The 12,757-nt window shown below is 56.2% G+C and overlaps 1 protein-coding gene across 1 annotated transcript in view; it reads left to right on the top strand.

Moving 5' to 3' along the window:
- The window catches only part of STK32C (serine/threonine kinase 32C), an 82,368-nt gene extending 71,285 nt beyond the window's left edge, over positions 1-11,083 (top strand). The window contains exons 5-12 of the mRNA XM_086752532.1: positions 157-194; positions 1,434-1,523; positions 1,973-2,076; positions 2,175-2,291; positions 3,894-4,019; positions 4,147-4,278; positions 6,050-6,117; positions 6,901-11,083. Coding sequence (XP_086608658.1) covers positions 157-194; positions 1,434-1,523; positions 1,973-2,076; positions 2,175-2,291; positions 3,894-4,019; positions 4,147-4,278; positions 6,050-6,117; positions 6,901-7,039 — 814 coding nt within the window. The 3' untranslated portion in view covers positions 7,040-11,083. The remainder of the gene's footprint in view (positions 1-156; positions 195-1,433; positions 1,524-1,972; positions 2,077-2,174; positions 2,292-3,893; positions 4,020-4,146; positions 4,279-6,049; positions 6,118-6,900) is intronic.
- The last annotated feature ends 1,674 nt before the right edge of the window (positions 11,084-12,757 follow it).

The following is a 12,757-nucleotide window of genomic DNA, read 5'->3' as shown; positions in this document are numbered from 1 at the left end:
TATTTCTAGTCCCTCATAAAGGGATTTGTCTCGTGTTACAGTATTTTTTGTTTATTTGCTCCTGATTTTTGACACATAAGGAGGTTTTTTGTTGTTGAGTTGCATCCTTGATCTGACTGAGATTTCATCTTGCTATAACCTTGCTTCTTTTCCCAGAGATGTAAAACCAGACAACATCCTTCTTGATGAGCAAGGTAGGACCTCTCTGCCTTGCTTTGTCTGCCTCCTTCATTCAAGGGACAGATTCTTTACAGTCTTGAACACTGCATGTCTTTTTTTTTGGAAAAAGTGTGGAAAAGACCCCACTCCTAGCTGATCAGTGCTTGGTCGAGGTACCTGTGCGAAGCGCAAGAGCTGGCTTTGCTGGAGTTTAGAGCGAGGGACCTGCACAGGCACTTTCAGGATAGTTTCCGTGTCTTCCTGGGGGGATGGATTGGGGCTGAGCCAGGTGGAGTGAGGTCAGGAACCTTTCTGAGAGTGTCTGTTGGTAGTACTGTCTCAGGGGCCTAGGAGGAGAAATGCCATAGGAGGTCCTGTCACGAGCTCTGGTCTGGTAGTAGATCTCTTAAAACGAAGACACCATCTCTCAGGCTCCAAATCATCTGAGTTTTATCACAAAGCTTGATCAAAACCAAAGCTTGCGCTTGCATCAAAGTTTGTTAGAAGGTAGCGCAGGGTGTAGAGCCCAAACAGAAATGGGAAGAAGGAGATGTAGGGGAAGACTGCGTAGGCCAGGGCAGTCTGTGGTTTACACACCACTTTCACAGCTGCCGTGTAGACAGAGAGCAGAGAGCGGCCTCCCAAGTGGGTGGGTTCGCTCTGCACCAGGCTGGCTTGGAAATCATGACCATTTCTGAATATTAACTTTCCGTCCTGATGCCAGAGAAAGTAGGAGCAGAGAGAAGGTGTTCCAGCACTTTCTGAAATACCTTCATGATTTCTTCGTGCAGGCTCAGGGTTTGGGCAGCGGTTGTGGTTCATTCAACCGACCCGTCCAGATTTGCTGTGGTCTGGCACGGTGGCAGCACTGCGTTAGCTCTGGGACCTCGGGGCAGCCGTGGTCCAATGGCTTTCGTCAAAAACAGTTCTGGGGTTTTACTCAATGTGACCAAGGCATTGTCTGTGTTATCACGTTTCCCTCCTGTCTTCTCCATGGCTGTAGGCTCTGGTAGAGCAATTTGACCAAGTGCTGGAGCTGGTGTAGGCGTGCTCCAGGTGTGATTTAAAATCAAGGCCAAAGCTAGCTGCCATTTAATCACCTGGCCAGACGAGATCCTGGGAACGCGTCAGGATCTGGGATCTGACCCTCACCTGCCCGCGCCCGTGCTACGCTGCCCGAGAGCAGAAGCTTATGGAACAAATGTATTCTGATGCGAGATTGCCACTGTTCTGCGCTGCCATTAATTCCTTCTTAAAATGTGTCTTTGTTTAAGGTCATGCACATTTAACAGATTTTAATATTGCGACGATAATTAGGGACGGTGAAAGAGCAACTGCATTAGCTGGAACCAAGCCATACATGGGTAAGGAATAGTAGCTGTTCCTCACGCCTGCATCTCACGTTTCAGTGCTCGCTGCATGCCGCCTGACAGCCCTGTCTGTGACACAGGCGCTGAATTCGTGTACCGCATTAGTGCCTGCGCCCACGTCACTCAACGGAGCCTGATCTTTGAGAGATGAAACTCCTGGAGTGAATGAATCGCTCTCAGCACACCCTCCCCATCCCATCCCACCCCATCCCACCCCATCCCATCCCATCCCGCCCTGCCCTGCCCTCCCCACTGGCGCCATGCGGGGCTGGTGTGTCCTGGTGGGCACTGGGTTTCTGCCCCTCGCTCGGCTGGGAGTAACCCAGCTGCAGTAGTGCATGAAAATAACCGTGCAGTTTACATACTGCCTGCCGTGAAATACTGAAATAGAAACAAACGGAAGTCAGTGAATAACCTGTTGCATTTCACCCTTCTCTGTTCAGCCCCGGAGATTTTCCATTCCTTCCTGAACGGTGGGACGGGCTACTCCTTCGAGGTTGACTGGTGGTCCTTGGGAATCATGGCTTACGAGCTGCTGCGGGGCTGGGTAAGGCTCCCGGACGGTCCCAGCTCTAAGAACCTGCTCTCTGAGTGACTGCAGAGAGGAAAGGGAATTTCTTCTCATCTTTCCATTTCTCCCCCCAGAGGCCATATGACATCCACTCCAACAACCCCGTGGAGTCCTTAGTTCAGCTCTTCAGTACCGTGAGCGTTCAGTACTCGTCTGCGTGGTCAAAAGAGGTGGTTGCTCTGTTAAGAAAGGTAAATGGTCCTGCTGGCGCGGTTCACATTGTACATCAGCTGCAGTGCCTGCAGGGCTAGCTGGAAAATTTTCGGAGTATTAATAAATAATGTAAAATTGAAATAGGACTGATTTTTATGACTTTGTTCAGGCTTAAGCACAGATTAATCTTGCATTTTGTTTGTTTATTACCCCAGTAATAAGATGCATTATGGCTCATAGCAAGGGAAGGGAAGAGGCTGGTTTTGGTGGGACACTCAGATTCCTGCCTGGGCTGGAACTGTGCCCTTCCACACCCCCTCTGTGATCCTCGTAACGTCCGAGGCAGCGGCCGTGGCTGGGACAGCCGGGTGGGCTGGAGGAGCGCGTGCTGCCCCAGCTGCCTTCGCTGCGCCCTCTCGCCCGTTCTGGCGGGCCACAGGGCCTGATGCGGTGTGCTGGTCGTGAGAGGGTCTGGGGAGTGTCCGTGTCTGTGGGACAGGCTGCTGCTCTCGTGCTGCACTGGAGAGGTGTTGGCTCGACGTGGAGGCTGGGTTTAGCCTCTGCTTGCTTGAGGACTCGGAAAAGTGGCTGATGAGAGTGCTATGAAGAAGACACAGCGGTGCTGACAGCACGACTGACTCGGTGGACAGTTGACAGGGTTACATTTCGGTCTGGGAGCAGCGGCGCTCTCAGCTGTGCGGCGGCTGGTTCACATTGCCATCTGCTGGGCTGCCCGTCGGGTGGGCATTGAGCCTCTCCCCAGGAGCGTGCCAGAGCCACCCAGCCCCGCAGGACCCCCGTGTCCCCAGAGCGCTGAGGTTTCGGCTGTCCCAGCCCTGCGCTCTGCTGGCACCCAGGGCCAATGCCGGGCAGGAGCTGCCCACCCCCTCACCAGGGCCAGCTCCCACTCCCGGCGTCTGTGCCCTGCATCTCCTGCCCGTTGGGCCAGTGCCATCGCGGCGCCTTCCTCTTCTGGAGCCCTGCCCAGATCCCGTGTTAGACGTACCTCCCCGTCAGACATATCTCCGTGTCGGACATATCTCCGCGTTAGGCAAACCTCCGGCAGTCCTGGAAGCTGGAACTCAAGTCAGCTGAGCGTCAGGCGTGGTACACATTGCTGAATTCTTCAAAACATCGGATCTGTCCTCAGACTGGTGTTCCAGTGGATCAAGCAATCACTCTTCTCTGTCTGTGCTCAGTGATCCGTGTGTGTGATAGACGCAGCAGTATCCCCTGGTGTCACAGACGTGGTGTGAAAGCAGAACATGTGGAGGTAGAAACCGAAACGATGAGCCTCTGGGGGATTCAATGTGTTCAGAGGGGAGCGAGGTCTGTCGCGGGCACGGGGTGGAGTGTGCCGGGGCGGCAGCGCCCGGGTGCTGCGCTGAGGGGTCCTGCATTGCAGGCAGGTGTGGGAGGAGCAAAGCCATGCTGGTCCGAGTGCTCACACTGCCAGATTTTTGGCTGCCTGGTTTCACAACCTCCAAAGCATTTTCCCAATGTGTTTTTTCTGTGGTGTGTTACCTATTTCCTGTGACAGAAGGTTGCTGTGTGGCTGGTCCATCTCAGGTGTCCTAAAGGCAGGGTGCTGCTGGGCAGCTTTCCCTTCTCCTCTGACGGGGATGCTCTTCTCTCCCCAGCTGCTGACGGTGAACCCCGAGCATCGCTTTTCCTGCCTGGCTGACGTTCAGGCCTCGGCGTACTTGTCCGGCGTGGCCTGGAGCGACGTCTGCGAGAAGCGAGTGGAGCCGGGCTTCGTCCCCAATGTGAGTAGGAGCGAGCTGTGTCCTGGCCCCAGGCAGGGTCGGTTCTCGTCGTTAGAGGAACCGCCACGTTCAGCTGCGGAGGGTCTCTGCTGTGCCTAACGTGCGGTGCTGTTGTGTGTCCTGGCAGAAGGGCCGCCTGCACTGCGACCCCACCTTCGAGCTGGAGGAGATGATTCTGGAGTCCAGGCCCTTGCACAAGAAGAAGAAGAGGCTTGCGAAGAACAAGTCGAGGGATAACAGCAAAGACAGCTCGCAGTCTGTAAGTGCTTTCTGGGGTAACGGCCAGCCAGGAAAAAAGGCTGAGCTGCTGAATTTTGGGATGTACTGAGACAATGCAGTCACTGCGGATTTATTTTGATAAAAGCGTTTGCCCAGTGGAGTCTTCCCGACAGCCAAATGTTCCTCTTGCCTAAGTTTGGTAGAACTCTGCCACAGTAATCTGTACTTTGGAAAAAGGAATGAGAAACAGAGGTCTGGGCAGGTCAAGAGGAAAACGAACAAACAAAGCCCATACAATCGTGTTCGTTGCGAGAGGCACTGCCCAGGGCCTGTGTCGCAGAGTTACATGGCAGTGGTTTATCCACGCGCTGCTGGTGGCCGTGCAGCCAGTCAGTCCCGGGTCTGCGCGACTGTCCCGTGTTTTCTCTCGCCACGTGAGCTGTGCGGCTGGGTAAGCCCCACGGCTCTGCCGGGCCCCCGCACCGGGGTGAGCTCTGGCTGCGCAGGCTGGCACACGTGCGTGGGAGAAGCGTGCCCGTGAGCGCTTTCTGCAGAGAGGGATCTGTTAGCTGGAGGTGAAGCTAGGGATGAGATGGATTTGTTTCTTCTTTTCACGGTGGGAGTCACGGTGCTTTTGTAGCACTGGGGTGACAAATACCAGAATCTCGGTTTTACAGAGCAGACATCCCAGGAGTAAAACCATCTGCTCACGCAGCGGAGCAGGTACTGGTCCTGCAGGCAGGGGGTTCTGGAAGGGGTGCTTGCGGGGAGGGTGGTGTGCTGGGGAGGTTGGTGGGAGCGATCACGCATCACCCACCGGCCCTGCCTCTGTGGCGCGGTGCCTCTGAACTGCACGCATCCCCGACCGAGGGAACAAACACTGCTCCCCGCAGCGAGGTCAGGACTGTCCCCTGCCTGAGAGCAGCGGGGAGTGCCGGGCAGGATTTTGCTGTCTCGTTATCTGTGCCAATTAACTGCAACAGATCCCGTCCCTCGTCAGCGGGAGCTAATGCTGCGATCAATGAGACTTACTGTAAAAGGAGGAAAAATAAGTCGGGAAGTGAGGGCGGAAAAAAAAAAAACAGGATAAGCAAACTTGCAGATACCTCTCCGAGGTTTTGCTGCCAGGAGAGTTAAGGGCCCTTTGCCTGCCAGGACGCGCGGCCCATTGCCAGCCGCCCGCTCTGCAGCTCCCTCGCCGTGGCCGTGGCCCGTGGCCGGGGTGCAGGGTGGGCGCACGAGGGCTGAGTGAGAGTGCCTGGGCGGGAGACGGGCGTCCCTGCTTCGGCCGGAGCTGGAGGAGGAGATCTCCGCGCCTAGGTGATGCGGGAGGTGAAGTAAAGGCAGAAATGGGGAAACATGGCACACGCCCGTGTTGTCCTCCTGCCCCGGCGTGCGTGCAGCCAGCGGACCTGCACCGCCCCGGGGGACCGCGCGCAGCCGGGCGGGCGGCCAGGCGGCAGCTCTGTGCGTGTCCTTGCGAGGACTCCAACACGCAGGCTTTGGGCTGCTCTCTCCCCCGCGCTGGCTCTCCTTCCTATGGGCAGATAGTGCTCCCAAAACCAGAATGGTGTTTATCTGGAAAACGGCGTGCTGGCTGTGTTGTATGGGAAACGGTGCAGGCCGCAGGTGAAGCAAGGCACCGGTGGAAGCCGTGAAGGCAGTCGGCTGGGTTGGTTCCGTCACTGGTTTCGGCTGAAGCTGCCGGTGGCTGGGAGGCTCCGTGCGTACAGCTGGAAGCGCGGCGGGGCTGGAGGCAGCCATGACATGCAGATGGGGCTGCTTACGCGTGTGTTGTTTGTCTTCAACAGGAGAACGACTATCTCCAAGAATGCCTTGAAGCTATCCAGCAAGACTTTGTCATCTTTAACAGAGAGAAGTGAGTATATGGGCTGGTTTTTGTTTGAAGGAAAAAATACTTCTTTTCCTGCCTTCCCGTAGGAATCAGAGGGCGAGGGTCTGATGGCCGGGAGCATCTCGCTGCCGCCGTAGCTCTGGGTGACGTCAGCCGCGGAGCTCAGGTGCTGCCTCTATGTGAAAAGCTGTTCTTACCGAGAAGGGAGACAAGATCAGGGATTATTAATCACTGTCATCAAATGAAATGTGCTGCAGGGAGACTTCTGGGATTAACATATGTTTGTGACACCATAGCATCTTCTCATCCATCCTGCTTTTAGAGGGTGGTGTTTTGGGAAACAAAGGCAAGGAACGTGCTGAAATCTCTGCAGGGCGTGAGCGGGCAGTGGGAGCACTGGGGCTCAAGCCGAGCAGGCTGGGGTGGCGACGTTTGGTTGGCAAGTGAGGCAGGAGACAGCCCACGGAGGAGGTGGAGCGCGGCAGGGAGCCCGCGGCCCCGGCTGTGGCACCGCGCGCCTGCGGCCGAGGGCTGGGTGGGCAGCGCTCCTGAAAGCTGAAGCCTTGCGGGTCACTGCGGAGAATTTCAGAGCGTTTCAGTGTGTTTTGCTGATAGTCAGTCCCTGTCCTGACCTTTTTATGTGCCGAGTGTGTGCTGTGGAAAGGGCCTGCTGCCGGCCCCTCTGGAGGAGCGGTGTGCGAGCAGCCCGGGGCACGCTTGCTGCTGCGGGCCGCCGTCCCACCGCTCCTCCTGCGGGCGTTTGGGCTGGGGTGGCTGTGTGACGCCCGCTTCCCCTGCTCCACACAGGCTAAAGAAGAGCCAAGAGCAGACCAGCGAGTCCGTGTTCCCCCCCGAGACCACTGACGAAGCCGAGACGGAGGCCGAGTCCGAGACCTCCAACTTGAACATGTGCAGCTCCGTCTGCTCCTCCGCAGGCAGCAGCTAGGCCGCGTTCGCCGGGCGAGGGTCGCCGGCCCGCGCCGCGCTGATAACCCGTTCTCAGGTCGCGCTGAGCACCGCAGGCTGTCCTCCGACGCCACCGGAGAGCACCGACGACTCGTCTTGCCACGCTGTAGCAAAAGAGATCGTTCTTACAGAACTGCGTTCTGGGTTCAGCGGAGCGCCGGTTCGGCACGCTGGTTGCCCGTCGTGCGTGAAGGTACTTGCTATGCAACTTGTCGGAGGAGGGAGATCAGCTTCTTTCCTTGTGCTTTTTTAGTGTCAGATCGCTGATCTGCACGTGTTTTTAATCCAGTAAGACGACAAGGTAAGAAGTTACGTCCCCGGGTACCAGAAGCGAAGACGCCGAGCAGGTGTGGCGAGGGAGGAAGGCCGAATAGGTGGTTTACATTTTACTTTGGCGTTCCGTGTTTGTGAAGGCTGCCGCAGGGACAAGCAGTCCCTGTGTGCCTCGGAGCAGCCCCGGGGCCTCACTGGGCCGTGGCGGGCGGCGCCAGCCTCCTGGGAGCCCCCAGTGTTTCGGTGCTGAGCCGGAAGGACGCCCCGGGCACGGCCGTGTCCTCGCGTCACCTGTCAGAGTTTCCTGACTCGGGGCAAATAAATGTTTTTTTTGGGCACTCCATGGATTCTTCTGGGGCTGGATGATGATTCAACATGTAACTGAGATGCAGAATGTATTTAAAATATTTGCTTTCTTCACATAGCTGCTGTGAGTGCAAGGAGCCGTGCGAACGGACCGGAGGTTGGGTTCTGTTTGTCCGGGTTCGGAGGACGCAGTTTGTCAGACTGACAATTTATTGAGGCAGAGTGGGTGGCCTGGCGATGCTGCCTGGCTGTCAGGGCAGGGGAATATCTTATTTCACCCTTTGGTTTACTTTGTTTTCAGTGTAAAGTAACAGTACTGTATATAATTTACCGATACCTGCTTTAACTTCCTAATCAGACGGGAGATGTCTGTCAGTGTTCCCAGCTGTGGATATTGCCTTTCTCGTTTCAGGAGCCGTCGCGGTATTAGTTGCTTAATCTGCTGTGGAGTGGCTTTTGGCTACTGCTGCTGGGGGCGCGCCGCGGGTTCTGCTGCGGCGTCCGGCGGTTGTGATACAGGGGGTCCGTTAGGCCCGCGCTCACTTCCAACTGTCAGCGTCTGTTTGCTGCCAGACACTGGGAGGCGGCAGGGTTTGCGTCCTTACTGCGTACTCCTACCGCAAAGATGGAGAGAAAATGTTTTTAACAATGCACACCCTTTCAGGACAAATTTTGCTACATTTTTGGATTCCACAAATAAAATAGAAAGGTGTAGCTGCTACGAAACAATTTTATACAGAAAATGACACAACACATTTATTTTCCACAGTTTTATGTGGAAATTAGTACGTGGCTAAAATTGCGCGGAACCAAATTTTCACGGAAGTCTTGAAAAATGTGTTCAGGTGCACAGACACAGCTTGTGTGGGGCGGGGGGAAGGCAGAGCTTCGGTGCCGGTTGCACAGTTACGGTCGGGTGGGAGCCAGGTGAGCGCGGTCGGGCACGGCAGCTCTCGGGACCTGTCCTGGCGCTGCGCGCTGCGCCTCGGCTGCCGGCTGCGTGCCTCGCCGGCCTCGGCTCCCACCGCACGGGGATGGTGCCTGTCGGCAGCGGCCGCTCGCCGTGGCCGGGATACTTTACAGCATAGTGGTAACACTTGAATTTTGAGTCACTAAGCCACATCAGGACCGGCTCTGATTTGCCTCTGCCCAGAGCAGTCTGGTAACCCTGGTGCTGCGAGGGGCCAGAAACCCGCCATGGGCCGGCCGGGGCTCGGGTGGGCAAGAGGAGCAGAGTGAGGGTCAGAAACACTTACTTATTCAGGAATTATAAACTACAGATGATTTACTCCACCAGTATGGATAGTTTTTTTCAGTAAACGCCATTGCACTGTTTATCATCTTTCTGTGAATAATGACAAGTTTGGACTGTCAGAACGACACAGAACATAACTTATTTTCTGACCAAACCATCCCGTATTTGAGAGAGGCAGATAGACATTCATCCAGAAGCTCTCGGGCCAGGGGAGATGCTGGCAGTTTGGTAGGTCGTCTAATCAGAGCTTTTCGTCGCCTGCTTCAGGACGAGGGACGACAGGCCCTCGAGGTCGAGGTTGGTGTGCGTGGGGAGGAGCTGGCTCGCTGTGAATGGATGGCTCTCGCCCCAGCCCTCTCTGTGCCGGTCATTTATCTTCCCTTTTCAGCACTGCTCTTCCTGGGGAAATTGTGCAAAATATTCTCAGCAGCAGTCAGCAGAAACCGGGAAGGGTTCTGGGGAGGCGGCAGGTAGTCGCTCCTTCCCGGGTGAAATAACCTGGGGCAGAGTCTGGCTGCCGGGGAGCACTGCGGAAATCCAGCAGCGCGTCTCCCAGGGACGCGCCGGGGGAAACTGTGCTGTCTGCCTCGAGCTGTTTCTAAACCTCGCTCACTGCGCACAGGGACAGGACACAGATCTCTAGGATCATTGCAGTGAGTAGTAGAGACACCGCAAGTGTGGTATGACTGAAATACTCGTTTTTCATCTTAAATAAGGCATGGGCCTCACTTCACTGGTGCCATCGGGGACCAGGGTTTAGTGATGCCTGTTTGTGCCTGGTCCCTGGAGAAGAAATGACAAGAGAAGAGTAGTTGGAGAGTGGAAAGATGACAGGAAACAGACACGTGTGTGCTTCATTGTCTTGGGTTTCAGTACTCCGGGCCGTTCCGTCCCCTCCGTGTGCTGCGCTCTGGGCCCCTTTTGTGTCGTGTCCCCATCGCTGTGTCCCGTGACAAGCCTGTGCTGATTGAGCCGGCCGAGCCCGGCCCCATTGGCACCGCAAGTTCTGCAGCTCTGTCCAGGGACATCCTGTGTAAAGCTAACCCCATCCGTCGGGGTGACGGGAGCCTCCTTCCTTCCCGCCGCTCCGTCGGCGATCTGCTGTCACCGGCTGGCTGGCGCAGAGCGGGCTGGGGACGGGGCGGTACCCCCAAAGCCCCGCTCCGGTGACAGTGTCACCTGTAGCCGTTGGTGTTGGACGTGCGCTGCTGCCATCCGTTTGACCATGTGCAGAGGCCATCGGCCCGCGTCCTCGGCGGGGCGGCCCACGCGGCGTTGGCACCTTGCCGGGGCCGGTGACGACCCTGCGGCTGCCAGCCCTGCCTCCCGCGGCGAGAGCTGAGCTGGCGGTGCTCGGCGTGCTGCCTGCGCCGAGGGCGCCGGGCTGGCGCAGGGTCATCCTCAGCCCAAGGGCTGGCTCTGTGAAGAACGCGTGGCTCTGACGTTCTCTGCGCCGCTCCTCTCCGCTGGTTCGCTCTGGAGCCTGGTGCAGCCCCAGGTGTGAGCAGAACTCGCAGTGAAGTCCTGAAATATTCCTGGTACCACACCCCGCGGTGCAGAGCTTGAGAAGTCAACAGCAGCGCTGGTTTGCGTCTCCACTACAACCAGAATACAATGATTTTCTGTACAGAGATATTTAAATACATGTATTTTTTTGTATGACAGATTTCTACAGTGTGCCATTATTGGCTGTGAAAAGTCTACACCGTCTATAAATTACTCTCCTTAAATTCCTTGCCATAGATTGGGTTCTTTTTTCCATTGTATTAGGAAGTTTTGCAAAGTTGCATATTTTTAACTGTTTCCATTGAATTCCACGGACTTCACTGGGAATTTTGCACAGGAAACAAAAGCCAGATCAGGTCCTCATGGTTATTCTGTTGCCAATTCTTTATTACTCTATACCTTGCCGACAAGAGAATGAGAGTAATTAAAAAAATCAATAACACGAACTTGACATTGGACTGTGCTGAAATCCTGATGCCTTGGTAGGGTATTTTTAAAAATTATTTCAGTGGAAATATCGGTAAAGTATATCTTTGTAATTTATGTTAATACATTTCTGTAATTGTACTGCATGGAAATCTTACCATGTCACACAATACTTAAGTTACGACACGGGTGTGTTTTTGCAGATGCTGCGAGAAGCCATTGCGTATGTGGAGTAATAAATGTGGATTTTTAACATTGCCAAGGACTTGTGGTGGTCTCTAGGTTACGGAGCGCCTGGCAGGGCCGGGTGGGTGCAGCTGCTGGCCGTGTGAAGGTGGAACCACGAGAGCAGCAGGATGCCGAGAGCGTTTGAAGCCCAGCCGGGCGCCCAGAGCCGGTGGGATGCTCCCTGCTAGCGTGGAGCCGGGGGTGGGAGGAGAGCTGCAGGAACGCAGCCGAGAGACGCCTTAAAACCAGCAAAACCAGCCTCAAAAGGGACACAGCCGAGTCCAGGCGTTTCACAGTGTCCCGCTCTGCAGTGTCAGCTGGGTATTTTCCGTTCCCTGGGGAGGGTTCGTCCTTAGCGGCAGGGCTGAGGGCCCCGTGGGCCGTGGGGGGGCTGGGGTCTCGGTGAGGAGGAGGAGCAGCGCCCTGGGCCCAGCGCCCGCCATTGAGGCACCACCGACCATGGCTCGCTGTGTTTTCGTATTTCACTGCACAGCTCTGGATTTTGTATCCTAAACTTAATAAAAACGGCCCCAGGGAACTTCAGGAGGGCTCTGGGTTTTCACTTTCATTCCTCATCAGTGCTGGGAATTATTTATTATGGCTGTCGGCGCAGCGTGCTGGCTCCCTCGAGCTCAGGGTAGGCAGCATCTACAGCGGCGCTTCCTCGCCTCAGGAGAAGTGGTAGAGGAAGGAGACAAATCAGTCCCCGTGCCTGAACGTGGCTCTCGGCAGAGCCTTGGCTGGCGGTTGGCAGCCCTGTGCTCTCGGCAGGGCCCTGCCTGGCCACCGATTTGGCGTGATTTGGCCAAGTGGCCTCAGGCGTGACCCCTCGCAGCTGCCCCAAAGTGCCAAGGGCACCTGAGGAGCTGGGACACTCGCCCCTTGTAGAGGGGACAAGTGCGAAGGCAGCAGGGTGAGGGCAGTTCCTCACCCACAGCCCCGAAATTACGGGGTGGGAAAGCTGAGAGTTAACCCACCGCTGTAGCTGCAAAAGGCCGCTCTGTGCCCTCATGGCGAGGGACTGCGGGGAGCGGCCCTCCCCGTGCTCACCACCTGATTTCGTCTTTCTGCCGGCTGAGCCCGAGCGGGCCGCTCTTCGGGGTGGGCGCACACACGGCAAAGAGCATGGAAACACGGTGCTAGTGCTGTGTCTGTCTGTCAAGCTGCGCATCTAGGGACGTGGCAGGAGTTTTTCACGCAGCGTGAGCCCTGCAGCATCCCTCTCCCTGCTTTCCTCCGCTGCGGCTGGTGCGCAGGCACCGGGGCGGCCGAGGCCCTGCCACTCCTTTGGCCGGACACCCCTTGGCCACGCTGCTTGGCTGCCCTCGCTTACGATTTTAGCACCGTGCAATGTTCTGCTGCCTGGACACGTGCATGCATTTGATATGCTGCGCTGCATGTTCTGTTTTGGTTTGGGCTGGGCAATTGTTGGCTTTGCATTTTTACTGTTTGGTTTGTTTTTTGGTTTGTGGGGGTTTTTTGTTTTTTTGTTTGTTTGTTTATTTTTAAATATGACTGCTGTCTGCTAGGAAGTGAGAGTTCATCCCCACGCCAGACGCGGGCTGTGGGCTCAGGGCAGAGCCAGCAGCCACCAGCTGGGCGCGGGCTCTCAGTCAAGGGCACGGAGCAGCTCCCTTTGCCCAGTGTGTGCCTGGCCCAAGCCTGCAGGAAAGCTGTCCAAAGAAATTAGGGGCGTCCAGAGGC

Source organism: Chlamydotis macqueenii, chromosome 7 (assembly GCF_036417535.1).
Source record: "Chlamydotis macqueenii isolate bChlMac1 chromosome 7, bChlMac1.mat, whole genome shotgun sequence".
Classification (NCBI taxonomy): Eukaryota; Metazoa; Chordata; class Aves; order Otidiformes; family Otididae; genus Chlamydotis; species Chlamydotis macqueenii.
This window is presented reverse-complemented; position numbering and strand designations above follow the sequence as displayed.